Source organism: Colletotrichum navitas (assembly GCF_030913465.1).
Source record: "Colletotrichum navitas strain CBS 125086 chromosome Unknown LY79scaffold_52, whole genome shotgun sequence".
Taxonomy (NCBI): domain Eukaryota; kingdom Fungi; phylum Ascomycota; class Sordariomycetes; order Glomerellales; family Glomerellaceae; genus Colletotrichum; species Colletotrichum navitas.
The window spans coordinates 168,381-182,586 of record NW_026850598.1 but is presented as its reverse complement, the minus strand read 5'-3'; the positions used below and the strand labels follow the sequence as shown (position 1 = coordinate 182,586).

General features: G+C 51.9%; 3 protein-coding genes across 3 annotated transcripts; 2 read left to right on the top strand and 1 right to left on the bottom strand.

The window, feature by feature from the left end:
- Nucleotides 1-2,608: 2,608 nt before the first annotated feature.
- LY79DRAFT_560781 (Alpha/Beta hydrolase protein) lies at nt 2,609-4,253 on the top strand. Its single transcript, XM_060558354.1, has one exon. The coding sequence runs from the start codon at nt 2,787-2,789 to the stop codon at nt 3,963-3,965; it is 1,179 nt and encodes a 392-aa protein (XP_060411751.1). The 5' UTR covers nt 2,609-2,786; the 3' UTR covers nt 3,966-4,253.
- Nucleotides 4,254-5,287: 1,034 nt separating this feature from the next.
- On the bottom strand, nt 5,288-6,828 carry LY79DRAFT_592027 (uncharacterized protein; the record flags this gene model as incomplete). The annotated part of the gene is made up of 4 exons (XM_060561364.1): nt 5,288-6,129; nt 6,202-6,383; nt 6,434-6,515; nt 6,588-6,828. 4 exons carry the CDS (start codon nt 6,826-6,828, stop codon nt 5,288-5,290), a joined length of 1,347 nt encoding a protein of 448 aa, XP_060411750.1.
- Nucleotides 6,829-10,487: 3,659 nt separating this feature from the next.
- On the top strand, nt 10,488-11,829 carry LY79DRAFT_691847 (uncharacterized protein; the record flags this gene model as incomplete). The annotated part of the gene is made up of 3 exons (XM_060564756.1): nt 10,488-10,739; nt 10,832-11,188; nt 11,225-11,829. 3 exons carry the CDS (start codon nt 10,488-10,490, stop codon nt 11,462-11,464), a joined length of 849 nt encoding a protein of 282 aa, XP_060411749.1. The 3' UTR covers nt 11,465-11,829.
- Between the last annotated feature and the right edge of the window lie 2,377 nt (nt 11,830-14,206).

Here is a 14,206-nt window from a genome sequence, read left to right as displayed (position 1 = left end):
GGTGCTGCACCCAAACTCTTTATGTTGTCAAGCTGATGCTGCGAGCTCATGCGTCCTGCATCCTAGTTCAGATTTGATCGGATGACGCAGATTCACAACTCTACTTGGACGGACGGACATCCGAGTCTGTACGCATGCTTGGAGTGAGGCTACCAAGAAAGTTCACTTTTGTCTGGGCAAAGAAACCTTGTCGAAGCTTAAGACTAGTATCCAGGAGTGATGCCCGTGCAATCAGCAGCTTCTTGTCTCACACGCCCCTCTTCCATCAAGGCGGCGACAGGCGAGAAAACAAGACCATGAGTGACCCAACTGTGGCCCTTTCAACGAAATAAGACTCGTCTGTTAAATTTCCTGCAATGATTCTGACATACGAAGTCAATTGAAGTGGTACTTGACAAGATGCGGGTTGAATTAAATGCTGATTCGGGCCGCTTGTTGATCATTCTGCAGTTCATAGCGAGGGCCTGTCATTTGGGAAAACCTAAGCAAATTGGCAAATCTCCAACGGATCACACGGCTCCTCCTACAACGGGATCACGCCGTCGATAGATGCGATTGCCGCGCTTCCGATCAAGCCTTCTATCAGGGCCCCCCTCCATACGGATCAAACCAGGATAGCCGTTCATAGCCTATCGGGTGCAGTCGAAACGACCAGCTCCAAAAGTGAACGAACGAGAGTTTAGCGTCCATTTAGGTTGTTCTTAGGGAGAACACACCGAGCAGTTAACTCGTCCTCGCCACACTAGCTTGATTCTCAAGAGCCACATGTGGCCATGGTCTAAACTCGTGTTTGATTCTAGCTGTCCTTCTACCTGTCCTTGCGGAAAGTGCACTCCCACACAGGCATAAAAGGAAGCCGACGTTTTGGAGCTGAGGGTATACAATTTCGAGACATTGTAATTGCAACATAGTTGTCCGGCTTCAATTATAGCTGGTTTTTCAGCACTAATCAACCAGTTCCAATCACTTGTCATCCCGGAATCCAGACGGCGGACCTTGCTTGCACTCTTGTTTGTCCAAGACAGAAGAACCAAGTCAAAGCACGAGTGGGCCACAAAAGAAGCAAAAACACTACTACGCGTATCGCTAGAAACAATGCTCACATCGGGGTCATATAAGCGCCCACTACAGCCTATTACCTTCCCGACCCTTGGCTAGCCGAGACCTAGCATGGCGATTCAAAGCAGACAAATCGTCATGGTGCCATGGCTTAAAGAGGTAGGGATTTAGTAACACAAAGCATTCCCATCCAAAGGCAAAGCTCCAAGCCGCATCCTGCCTTATACTTTTGGAAATGCCTTATGGGCGGGCCTTGGCGTACGTACGCCTGCAACCAATTGTTGGGCATCAAGACCAATCAAAGCCGACGTAGAAAACCGTTCTTCTGATTATAGTTTTGCGGAGCCTCAATATCAGATTCAGGTTGTGTTGGAACATCAATTCTACTGATTCGTACGCATGAGTCAGCAGCCCAGAAGTATAAGAATGACCACTTCTAGCCAGCCTAGCCTTAGAGAATACATGCATTTAGAACCCCTAGTTTTGGATGCATCCACCCACCTACAGTCCTTCCAACACATCTTGTAGTTACCTCCTTCAATGTATTAAGTCCGCTAATAAGTCCCCACCGAGAGTCCTGCCGCATTATTACCAATACTTAGCATTGATAGTGGGGGAGGGTTGGAGATCCCGTTGTACATTGCGCCGGGATCATGGCGCTCAGACGGTGATGGGGTTTGTGATTGATGTAACTTTTCCATATTTGCGGAAAGCCCATGGCAAGCAGGCACCAGCTGAAAATGGATTTAGTGAACAGCTGTGAGAGTAACGCTGATCTGTGCAACAATGTGTGTTGGTATTAACCGTTCGTGGTCCCGTGATTCTTAGGGCTGCGCATAGGTGACTGTGGTTCCATCGGCGCTCTTGCACTACGCATGACGAATTCAACATACGGCGGGTTTATGTTGGGCCAGTACCGGACCGGTATCTAGGCAGCGGCTGAAATGTTCAAGTTCACAAGAGCGACGCCGCCAAGTGCACCACGGATAATCGCTTCCACGAAAAGAGAGTTGAAGAGAATACCGAAGGAGGATCTGGACGAAGTTGGCATCCACGTAGAATAGTTTGACAAGCCTCCTACTTGTTTTGCTGCCTAGGAAGGGGAGGCCAAGCGGTGACGTATTGCAGCCCACAGTATCGCTGCCGTCATCTTACAGTCTCCATGTCAGGATAAAAGGAGAATACTTTCATAATGCAAGCAATGGATCATTGTCAGCTGCTGCAGTTGACCGCAGCAGTCGGCCGTATATTGGCTGTAATAGCGGGTAATGGTCGTGGAAGTAGTTGTTTGTTCGCTGGAATGAAATGTGATATAGAGGCTCGAGCAAGAAGCCCGGTCATGGCCTCGATTCTGTCGGGTTCACCGCAGCGGCTTCAACGTCGACCGAAGCTCTCCGTCATCGACCTCGCTACGCATCAGCGAAACGGAGGGCGCTAGACCAAGATGGATCGACATCGCCAGGGTTCCGTCCGAAGGTGCCACCGCATCTCCGCCCCCTGTAAATCCGATCCAACAAAAGGCCCCAAGAAAATAACATCGATGGAATACTAGCAATTTCGACTAAATCCGAGGGTCTCGACTCTGGGGCGCGGCCACCTGCAATGGCTCCGGTTACTCGGCTATATACCCAGCCCCGACCGAACACATATCGATCATCCTCCCTCGATCTGCATCGTGGTGGCCTCCGGTCTAATCTTTCCACATATCCATCCGCGTCCCTCCGACAATGGTGCGTCTCTCGCTCGCCCCCATCGTCTTGGGCGCCGCAGCCGCCTTCGGATCCCTTGCCTCCGGCGACTGCATTGGTGTCGACGCCATCAGCACCAAGTGCGCCTCAAAGGAAGCGGCGCACACACGGGACTTCTTTTACGTCGGCGGGCGGTACATCGAAGGCGCCTCGGGCAACGTCACGGTCGACCAGCTCTATGTTGAGAAGCTCGCTCCCGTTGACGCCGACCGTAGCCGGCACCGTCGAGGCGTCGCCGCTACGAAGCCCATTGTCTTCTTCCACGGCGGTGGCACCACGGGCGTTACGTGGCTCAACACTCCCGACAGTCGCCCCGGGTGGGCGACGTACTTTCTTCAGAAGGGGCACACGGTGTACCTAGTTGACATCACCGGAATAGGAAGGTCGACGGAGAACAACATCGCGGCCTTCACCATGCTCGCCGGCACGGCGGCCGAGGGCGTGGAGAGGGGCTTCACCAACGTCAAGGCGTACAACGCCTATCCTCAGGCTGTACTCCACACACAGTGGCCCGGCACTGGGAAGAAGGGCGACCCCGCGTTCGAGCAGTTCCAGAAGGCCATTATCCCGCTCTCTACTAGTTGGGTCCCGCAGGAACTCGCCCTGCGAGCCTCGGGCTGCGAACTCCTCTCCCTCCTCGGCGAGAAGACCTACCTCGTCTCCCACTCCATCGGAGCCCGCGCACCGATTCTGTTATCCAACGATTGCCCGCAGTACATCGCTGGCAATATCAACCTCGAGGCCACGACGGTCCCGTTCTGGTCGTTCGAGTACCGCGCGGCGACGAACCCGTGGGGGCTGACCAATACGCCGATCGACTACGACCCGCGTGTCGCCAGTGCGGAAGAGCTCGAGATTGAACTAGTCGGCAACGACACATCTGCATTGCGCAGCTGTTATCGTCAAAAGGAGCCGGCACGGAAGTTGCCCAACATCGCCAGCGTGCCGTATCTGATGGTCACGGCGGAGGCAAGCATCCACGCCACATACGATCACTGCACGGTGGACTATCTGAAGCAGATTGGCGGGGAACCGGAATGGATCAAGTTGGGTGAGAGAGGAATCCATGGCAACGGTCACTTCATGCACTTGGAGAAGAACAGCTTAGAGATTGCCGAGGTTGTCAACCGATGGATCCAAAATAAGGAGAGTTCCTAGGTCTGGCAGAACAAACGGCAGTGTCTACATAAGATGAAGTTTTTGTACCCTGATATCTTTGGATGAAATTCGTGGTACAATCGAGATTTGGCCCGGTGGTCGTTTCTCGGTGTCTTTCAAGGGGCAGACTGATCAACATGCGAACTCAATTGTCCGAAATGGTAACATTTACTTGACATTGCCGCTCCCCGGTTTATAGGACAAGGGTTTATGTGCGAAAAGATCTACAGAATGGCTTCTTGGGTTTCTGAGCTGCTCAGGAAAGCAATCGATGAGCACATTTCCTCCCTCTTTCTATTATGATAAGCATGCCTGAGCGGAGATTATGCATCGCGGTAAACTGAATACAGCAGATCCGGAGAAAGTTCAAAGGACCAAGCCGGGATGAACGAGGCGGGGATGCTTCATACCACTTTGGCACCTTAAAAGTCGAGGACTTCCTCACACGTGGGAGTGCAGTTCGCGAAAAGCGTGCGGGAGGTCAGGGACGCACTATAAGCCGCCAGGAGTATCACCGTATCACCTAGCAGGACAATCTCATGTCCTACAGTTGTCTCCAAAAGAAGGAGGCAAAGAAGGTATTTCCCATGGAAAGCCTGTATGGGCTTCTGGGGCGGATCGAGGTACAGCTGAAATGGAGGCTCTGAAGCCTCGACAAGGAGCACTGCTATGGCATGAGTGCGGTCAGCAGCGCGTACTTTTGGGTCTTCCATACTCCAGAGCCCCGGGCTGAATCGGAAACAATCCTCCTGGTTGTCCATTTTTCTTTGGCTTCGGTATGTCCCTATCTGGCAATTTTGCCGCTCTGTTCTGCACATGCCAAGACGAGCCATCCCCTTGTTTCTTTGTGTCGGGTCCAGGCGACAGAGGTGTGCGTGCGAGATAGCTCTTGCGGTAAGGGCTCTGCTATCCTCAAGCTTTCCCGTTGATCAGGTACCATAACAGTGGACGAGTGTTCTGCCTGATATGGTTTCATCATCGTGGATGAATCCCCGAGCCTTTACTTGGTGGCGCCTCAATAGTAAGAAGCTAACAACGACACAATAGATAATGTCTCAAATGGGGTTTCGCGCTGATGTTGAAGTTGAAACACGTTGATCACATATACTTGAAAAAAGTTCTTCTAACTACAAATAGTTCCACATGTCGAAAGGATGGGTTAGTAGGTAGGAGAGGTGTGCGTAAGGATGCATTTTAGGCCGCCAATGGATATCAAACGCTAGGTTAGAAGTCTACATCATCGAAAGAAACCCCACCTCCAGCGTTATCCTTAAAATTCACGTCGTCATATACGCCCAAGGATCATGGACATAGACCTTCCATCACCTGCCGAGCTTCGCAGTCTCCCTCCAAACCGGCAGCAGCACGAATAGCAATACAGCCAAGGTGGCGAATATGGCACCCCCTGCCATAGCCTGGAACACGATCTTGTGCTGCAGCTTGCGCAGGTGGGTGTCCTTGACGCGGATCTTGCGGTCAAAGATCATCATGCGGGAGATGAACTTCAAGAGGCCAGTCCGCTGCGACAAGAGAGAGGCGCTGTCGTCGAAACGCTCCCAGGGAAGAGGCTGGCGACGCGTGAAGAGAAGAAGGAAGAAGCAGCTGCCACGGACGCCAGAGAGAACAAGGGACATGCCGACGAACCACATGGGCCAGGGGGCAAATGCGTTCCAGCGGCTATGGGCGCCGGTGAAGGGAACAAAGGCGCGGAGGAGCACGCAAAGGAAGCCAGCGATGGTGAGGACGATGCCGAAACTAGTGGCCATGCAGAGTGTCTCGAAAGTGCCATTGGAGACGCCGAGCCGGACAAAGTTGCGATGGGAGCAGTTCTTAAGCAGGCCGTAGACGTGGTCGGCGATGGGTTTCAGATGCGCAGGGTCAGACGAGTGCTGGAGGTCGAGGAGGGCTTGGTCGCGCAGGGCGGGCGGGATGTTAAGTTCCTTCTCGGAATTGGGCAGCAGAAAGTTCTTGACGATGGCATTGAGCTCGGCGCGGTACGCCGAGTTCGGTGCGATGCGGGCTGGGATGACGCTGGCGACATTGCTGACGGGCCTGGCACAGCCGTTGGCCCATGACTTGATACGATCGCGGCCAGTCGGGCCAGTTCTACTGCAAAGAGTTTCGGGGGCGATTAGGTTCACAATGTTCGTCATTGTCTCGTTGGCTTGAAGAATATTAGTCCCGGTCTAGTCGTCAATGATGCAATGTGCAAGGCACAGGCAGAGAGGTTTCTTACCAGCCTCAGGATCACAGTCAAACTCGGACATCTGAATAGATGGTAGCTTCATGCCAGTTACATCGGCAGCGGCATCATTCACACTGTTCCTCGATGAAGACGACTGGCTATCATCCTTCTCGGCAATGGGGTAGTTGTTCAGACTTCCGGTCTTGGCGTATGACGATTCATAATTCCGGAACCTGGGTATGTGGTCAGATTTGGACCTGATGCCGTGATGTAAAAAGCATACCAGACGAAGAACTCAAGGTTCTCGGGGGAAAACTCGATGTACTTGAGGTACATGTAAAAGTCGTACAGTGACATAGGAGAGCCTGTGGTTGGCAGTGTCAATAGTCACTTGACTCATCAAGATGATATCGATGTCGCCAGTAAGGTATGCTCACACGTCTGGTTGGCCAGAACTTTCTCCAAGCGCAACCGTGCCGGAATTTGAGTTTTGTCTCGTCCGTCTCTGCTCATGGGCCTCCTTCCGTTCCGAATGGCGTTGGCATACTCTCTGAAATCTCGGTACTCGGGCTTTTTGTACCAGACCAACCAGTCGGGGAAGTTGAACCTGGATGGCTTCGTCACCTGGGGTTCGGCATCCTCCTCTCTCCTCGTGTTCCTTTCTCTGCTTGCATCCATATCGAAGAGGATGTCGTGTTTGGGTATGGTTTTCTCACGTTCGACAAAGTACTAAGCAGAGTGAATGCACGGGCTGGGATCAAGACAGGATGTCATGGGGTGTCCGCGAGAGTCATATATGAGGTCCCTGTAGTCTTAGTGTCTTTGTTTGCATGTGCCATGGGCACACGCATACCGCTGATCAGACAGAACAGGGGGGGTCTGCGGATGTGGACGGAGTGGGCTTGTGTAAGACTCCCTCCTCAACGAGGCCGAGTGCACGCCACTGGTCCTAGTCGGCTGCATACGGTTCTCGCACGGGCGTGTAGATGAACCAGTGGGCGGGAACGAATCAATTGGAATTATTTGGTCAGTGGCATCTGGCTAGGCCGTTGCAAAGTGCACCGTTTCTTTCGGCGGCCATGTCTCACGATGGCTGGCCAATAACAACACAGGCGGAACACAACGCTATGGCTGTTTGTAGACGAACAAGTCCTCTCAAGAGGAGGTTTGTACTCGACAATTCCGGGCTCAGGATGCTCCGCGTGGAAAGAGTGCACGGGGCGGCGCAATACCAACCGGATCCAGAGAGACAAGTCCAAGCGTCTCAATGGAAAGGTGACTTTTTCGTCTAGCACAGCAAATTAGCGCACGTCACTATTCCGAGTTGGGCTGAAGAATCTGCACTTAGGCAAGATTTTGCTGCTGGTCTCCCTCTCTAGAGCAAGCTTCGAATGCGGATGTGGCGAGAAAGGCAAGCGGCAGCGTTTTGGACAGCTTGACCTGCTCTTGTCCGTGTCTTGGAATGACAAGTTTTGTTTGTGTCGCCGCTCCCTTCCCAGAAAGCAAACAAAGGAGATGACCGGACCCAATCTCGACTACCATTCACCTTAAGACCACTATTCGTATGCGTTTCACCAAGCTGTGCCGGGTTCGGATGGAAGAGTTTTAGAGCCAGCCCAAGATTGCTGTTTGCTGACAAAGGCCCAACAAAGATGTAGCAAGATCGGGCGTTCCATCGTGGTGCCCGTCTCTGGTTCAGACATATCCGGGAAGCCGTCCTCGGGCCGTGTTTCTCCTCCAAAGGGCGGCCCTATCGTGGTGGGTAATATCTCTCCGACGGGCAACAAGCGCTGGGCAAGGAGTCATCGCGCCTTGCCTATTCGTATACCCAGGTCGAGAATGACAGGATCATTACGGCGTCAAGCGCAGCGATGTGGAGAGCTGATGCAAGGCCACCACGTGGGAAGGTAAATGGAATTGGGATGGATGGTGGTCAGACAGACAGACAGACAGACGGACGTGGTGGGACGGAGAGGTGGATGCCTGGGGTGCCTTGGGTGCCTGGGGTGCCTGGGTGCCTGGGTGCCTGGGTGCCTGAGGTGCCGGAGGTACCCGCGCTGACGCAGAGGCTACTCGCTACCTAGTTGCACGTGTGCCTACCTAAGTCGTTCCTACTACGGATTTGCCTTTGTGGCCGGTAGGGAAACCAGCACTGATACATTGTCATTCACACACTCACTCATCCCATCATCCTCTTTCTTTTCTCACAATTGCATCCAATCAATCAATCATCCAAACCTCCCTTAACGCGAGTCCGGGGCTGCTCACTGGTTCAAACGTCAACTCCAGAAGAGCGTTTGCTTCTTCCCGGACCAGATCAGACACAGCTGGGACATACGGATATTGTTCGAATGGGAACTGAATTATCGATTTCACCCGACTAAACTGAATCAAAAAGTCTGCGAACGGTCTGTTCAGTTTGTTCTTTCCTCCCTTCCCGTATTCATAGTCACATCCACATTCGCTCTAGTGTACGGATGTACTTTACTAGTAGAACCACCTAAGCCGCGGAACGCAAGTCGCAAGCCACCTACCTAGAGGCTTTCCACTTCCATTCCGCACGCCCAGCATCACGGCCATAACCCGAGCCAGGAGGCGCGACACTATCACTGCTTTTCTCAGCAAGTCAATCCCCCGGCACCCCCGGCATCTCCGGCGCACGTCCGTGTCCGCGTCATGGTCAATACCCTGCCATCCACACGGCACAAGCAATCCAGGCTACTCTTGCGGCCTGGGAGGACTTCCTGTTTGTGCAACCTTCACCAGCACAGAACGATGCCAAGCCTGCGTCTAGTAGCATCTCTTAGTATCACCGACACGCGACGGCAGCAGCGGCTGTGAGATGCCGCAATGCATGAGGCGCGTGGAACTATGCCAAGCTTACCCAACTTCGTATACCGAGAGCACTCTCTACGCTCCCCCCTTCTCCTTGTGGTTGAAGGACCTGAAATCAGCTGTTTTCGCAATCCACCCGGATATTCGTCTGTCGGTTTTAGCTGCATGCGGGATGGCGTTGATCCGAGGGGGGAGGGGGTCTTGAAAGGAACTCTCGCCTGTTTGCCACTGGAAACAGTAATCAACACGACGACGCAAACAACCCACCGATGATGCTAGGATGCAGCCATTTCACCTCCCTTCTATTGCCTTTGGACTAGTCTAGGAGCGGCTCGAACTCTGTCGGTGGATTATTGTTTCTCTCGGCCCGGTAGGCTCCTGGGTAGCCGCTATCGACGCAACCGTAGATATGACTAGAGCATAATTAGAAGATGGATCAATCTACAAGCCGCCGGCGAGGTGCTACGTTATAATTACTATGTCGACAGGCCTTGCGACCCGAACACACTAGATCGCGATCGCGATTACCGATTTTGTTTTCCACGCGAGGGCGCTGGGTCGTTTTTGTGATTGTGATTGGCACGGTATCATGACTCCACTGTTTGATCCCCTGCCTAGCTGCTGATCACCCGTAGATGTTCAGACACTCCCGAGCAGAAATTCTGCATCCCAAGTCAGCTATTGACATGTTTTGGAATTGAGCAATACGTCTTGGACCGAAATTTCGGTCCAATGTCGGTGCAGGTGTCCGAGCCATGGCCCGATGAAATCCTTCCGTTGAAAAAAGAAAGAAAAAAAAAGACCATGTTACCGTAGTTCAGAATGGTAATGAAATCATGCTTCCATAGACCCGATCACGTGGCCACGAAATGAGATTGCTAGAGCGATTGCAGGCTTCCCTCTGCAATCAAACCAGGATATTTGGCTTGCGAGCAGAAACGCATTCCAAGAACGAGTCAGATTCACACACCAACCGCGCTGGAACCTATTTCGTCATTCCGGCGCTTAGGTTCCATTTCCATTTCGGGCTCTCGCACTTGAGTTGAAGGAAGTACCAGCCTTGACAAGCCTAGATCAAACCCCGCCCGACATATGCCACCCGGGCCCGGTCAAACCCCGGCCGTCGCATATCCCAACCTGCAAACCTCCGCACCGCCCCCGATCGCCCACGGGGACTGCCTCCGGGATGGGAAGATCACAGCAAAAACAACTTGACACTGAATGGCCACCTCTCCGTGACGCTGTACTTTGTATTGCCCCGTATTCTAACCGCTTGGCAGGGCCAGGCACCCTTGCTAGTGTGGAAAAGACTCGGCCGGGGGAGTTCTTGGCTGAATGGACCATCGTCTCAAGTTTCATCATAACGAGCACCTTCCTCCTTCAGCAGTGCAGAGAAGATGGTATCGCGCCTTCGCGCAGGCATACACGCCAACGTCCCGCGTGATTCCCACGACGCCAATCTGTTCCGATCGTCCTGTGCTTGGAATCGAATTTTTGACACCATGAGATTCAGCTCGTTGCTTGCGAACGCCGCCGCCGGGTTGGCGATGACGCAGGAGAAGTACGGCAGCGAGGAACCGGGCGCAGAAGCTTATCAGACCGCGGTGAGCTTGCGCACCGCTCAACGCGCCGAGGGCTTGTCGACACAGTTTCTTGCCAAGCGTGCAGAGGGTCTACTCATTATGACATATCTGCATGTCGTCGAGGACGCGGCTCATAGGAGGTTTGTCACGGACAAGATAATTGACGACCAGGTAATAGCACCACGATGCACCAGCCCCGAACCCGCCGTTGTCGAAAGAAGGGAGCGCCAGCAGCTTCATGTGCGCCGTGCGCTGACATTTAGGAGCAGATAAGAGTCCTAAACGAGACTTTTGCACCCCACAACATCCAATTCGTCGTCAGGGACGTCACCCACACCGTCAACGATGCCTGGACCGTCCAGGCCCGCATCAAGGAGAAGGCCGAGGCCCTCCACCAGGGCGCCTACGACGATCTCAACATCTTTGAGACAGGGCTCATGAAGCCCAACTCCGTAACCGGCCTGTGCAGTTTTCCAGTTGAGGATCCCTGGAACACGGGTATCAACGGCACCTCGCGGTACACGTATGACGGCTGTCACGTCAGCGTCGACACCATGCCCGACGGGCCCGGCGTCCCCTGGGGTGTGGGGGACAACCTGGGCAAGACGGCGACACACGAGGTTGGGCACTGATTTGGCCTCTTTCACGTGTTTGAGGGGTTTGATTGCGACGGCGAGGGGGATCTGATCGACGACACGCCCCCGACAAAGGTTGCTACGGTAGGGTGTCCTCTAGCCCAGGATTCGTGTCCCGAACATCCCGGATTAGATTCAGTTTACAATTCTATGGATTACACCAGGCACGCGTGGGAAGATTGCGACTTCTCCTCCACTCATCTCATGGGGATTGATGATTCCCTGACAAGAAACAGTCTTTCGGAGTTTACGACTTTGTAGGAGGAGCGAATGTATCGGTCCTTCAATGCCCTGAGACTCGGGAGATGACAATTGTAATTTGTATTAATGCATTAACACAATGTCGGGAGCGGCTTCGTGTGGCGAGTACTTGGCCAATGGCTGCCCGTAATTAATGAAGATTCGTTGCATCAGCCGGATGACTTGACGGAAGAAACAGGCAGTAACAAGTCAGCATACCGCCGCCAAAATCTTCAACAGAATTCTGTTTTTGAATACCAACAACCGGGATCATCCCCAACGCCGAAGCTTTCCTCTCTGACTGGCAACATGGGGACCGGCCATCCCAAATACAGACGCCGTAGCACAGTTGGTCATTACAAAAGGTCTCTGGAGGTATTGAGAGAAATTTTATCAATTCATTTCACATTAAAAACATTTTATCGATGCATGGGAAATCCCAGGGATCTAGCGCGAGCTTTGAGGCTCAAAGTAAAAGGCTTGAAGTCGGCCTAAGCATCCATCGCCTAGAGTGAACTGTGAGCCTCTACGTCCCATGTACATTTCGCTTCGTTTCCAGAGGACGTATCCCTCCAACGGCAGAAGAATAATCAGTATCAATTTAGGCGGGTGTATACTTTGTATTAGATAGTATGCATTAAGCACGTCGACTAAAAATCATTCCCCTATACGGATGCTCGTTACTTACACATGCCTAATCTTAGCAATACGTAAATCGTTAGCTGGAGATACTACATATCCTGATGATTTAAAAGTATTATTGCTGACAGTTCTGTAGAAATAATACTATCTGAAGTGGTATGCTCTAGTATCTCACTTGGTAATATGGAGTGCCAGGATCAATGTACCCTTGCTTTTAGCTCCCACATAGAAACAGATCGTATGGTCTCATTCCACTGACAAATTTCGTTACTATATAAAGCTAGTACAGATTTCAGAAATGCTTATTCGCTGAAAAGAATGGCTGATATGCAGCCACCCGAAAGGAGATCATCCCTTGCGCAGAGCTGAACTCGTGCTCAGAGAAATTCTTCAAAATCTCACATAGTTGTGGCTCAATAGTCTTAAGCTTCTCAGTCTTGCTTCATCGTATGCTCCACCGATCAATATGTCATCTAGCGTTAAAGGCGAGTATAAAAAAAAAAAACAAGACCTCGATCTATCCAGGCCTTTGGATACTATGCACCACAATTCGACAGACTTCTACTGCAACTCAGTCCACAGACAAGATGCTTGCCAATACCTAAATTGTTATACTCATCGCCTGCGCCCTTGCTCTCGGTACACATGTAGCTACAACACTAGCCCGCTGTAACGCCGACAAGTAAGCCACCTACCCCAGCCGGCTCAAGATACTAGCTATTAACCGGTTCAAGCTGCTACCGCGCCCATTTCCCTTGCCTGTCTCCATCCTCTGTTTCCTCCGCTTTCGCTTTCTGCGCAATAAGCACCATGGCCACGGAATTCCCCTTACGTGCCACCTTGGCGTGCGGCACCGTGAAAACCAGATATATCTCAGCGTGTGGTTGCGGCTAAATCTGTTCCATGACACCCATCCCGACGCCGACGCCATGTTCTGCCTACGGCGGTCCCCCCTCATGGGCGACTTCGAATGCGGCATCTCTCCATGGACCCTCCAACTTCCTGACTCCAATGCTCGTAACGCTATCACATGTTTGTCCGCGAACCCCGGGCAGAGTTCGTATGAGGCAAAGCTGCTCAAAGACCGGCCTCTCCGGGAACCCGTACTCAGCGTTAGTGCTAGCAGTGGGATTTTCTCCGTGCAGCCAAACGTACCTGGAAAGTTGACATTTTCCCTATCGTTCGGCAATATGAATGCCAGGTTTGTAGGAGTTACGTTCCACGGAACGCGAGTAACAATGGTTAATACAAGAGATGGTGCGGGTTAGGATGTATAGAAGGCGGTCTCTGTTGACTATAAGTCAAGCTCAGATCGTCTGCAGGTCACATTCGAGTTTCTGTACGTGATATTTTCAAGTGTAGTCCGGCCTGATAGTGTTGTTATCATCAAGCAGTGCGTTTAGGGGGCAATTCATGTAGTTGAAAGTGGCTTGTTTCTTCTATCTATAGTGCTATAATCCACGTTCCTTAAATATTGCCTCGCTTGGTGGATTCCGCCGCGAGTATCCATATTCAGGAGCGAGGGTCGGATTAATAAGCGACGTCGTTCCGGAAAGCGGTGTCGGTCGGCAATATCCTGCATGACAGTTGTCTTCAACTATCTTCATTGACAGTTGACACGTTGGTATTGAGTAATATCACAGCAACCCGTTATGCCATTTGTTACGACCGTTGGAACCTCGCAAAGTGGAAACCTAAGGGTTGAGCAGAAGTCACAAAAAAACATCACCTTTTTTGGCATTATGTCTGCATTCTCTCATGGCATGGGTAGGTTCTGTGTCTTCTAGTGCTTGGCATACGGCAGGTACAGCCTTCTCAACTTTCCAGCTTGATACCATACGTCCATTCTCATGTGGTAGAGGAACTTTCGCTTAGTTTAAAGGACCTCTCACAATATTCAAGTCTTCGTAGCAGCGAAATACATTTTGCCTCTTGATAAAATAGACTGGCTCTGTTGTTTCGGGGAATCAAACAATGAGAAGCAGTGGTTCATTTAGCCTATCGTTGTATCAGTTTCTTCAATGCGTTGGTAGTGAAGCAAGATAGAAGGGAAGATGAGCTAGTGATTCTCAATCATTACATGCTGCGGCGTGTTTATATTTGCCAATCACACAAAACGAA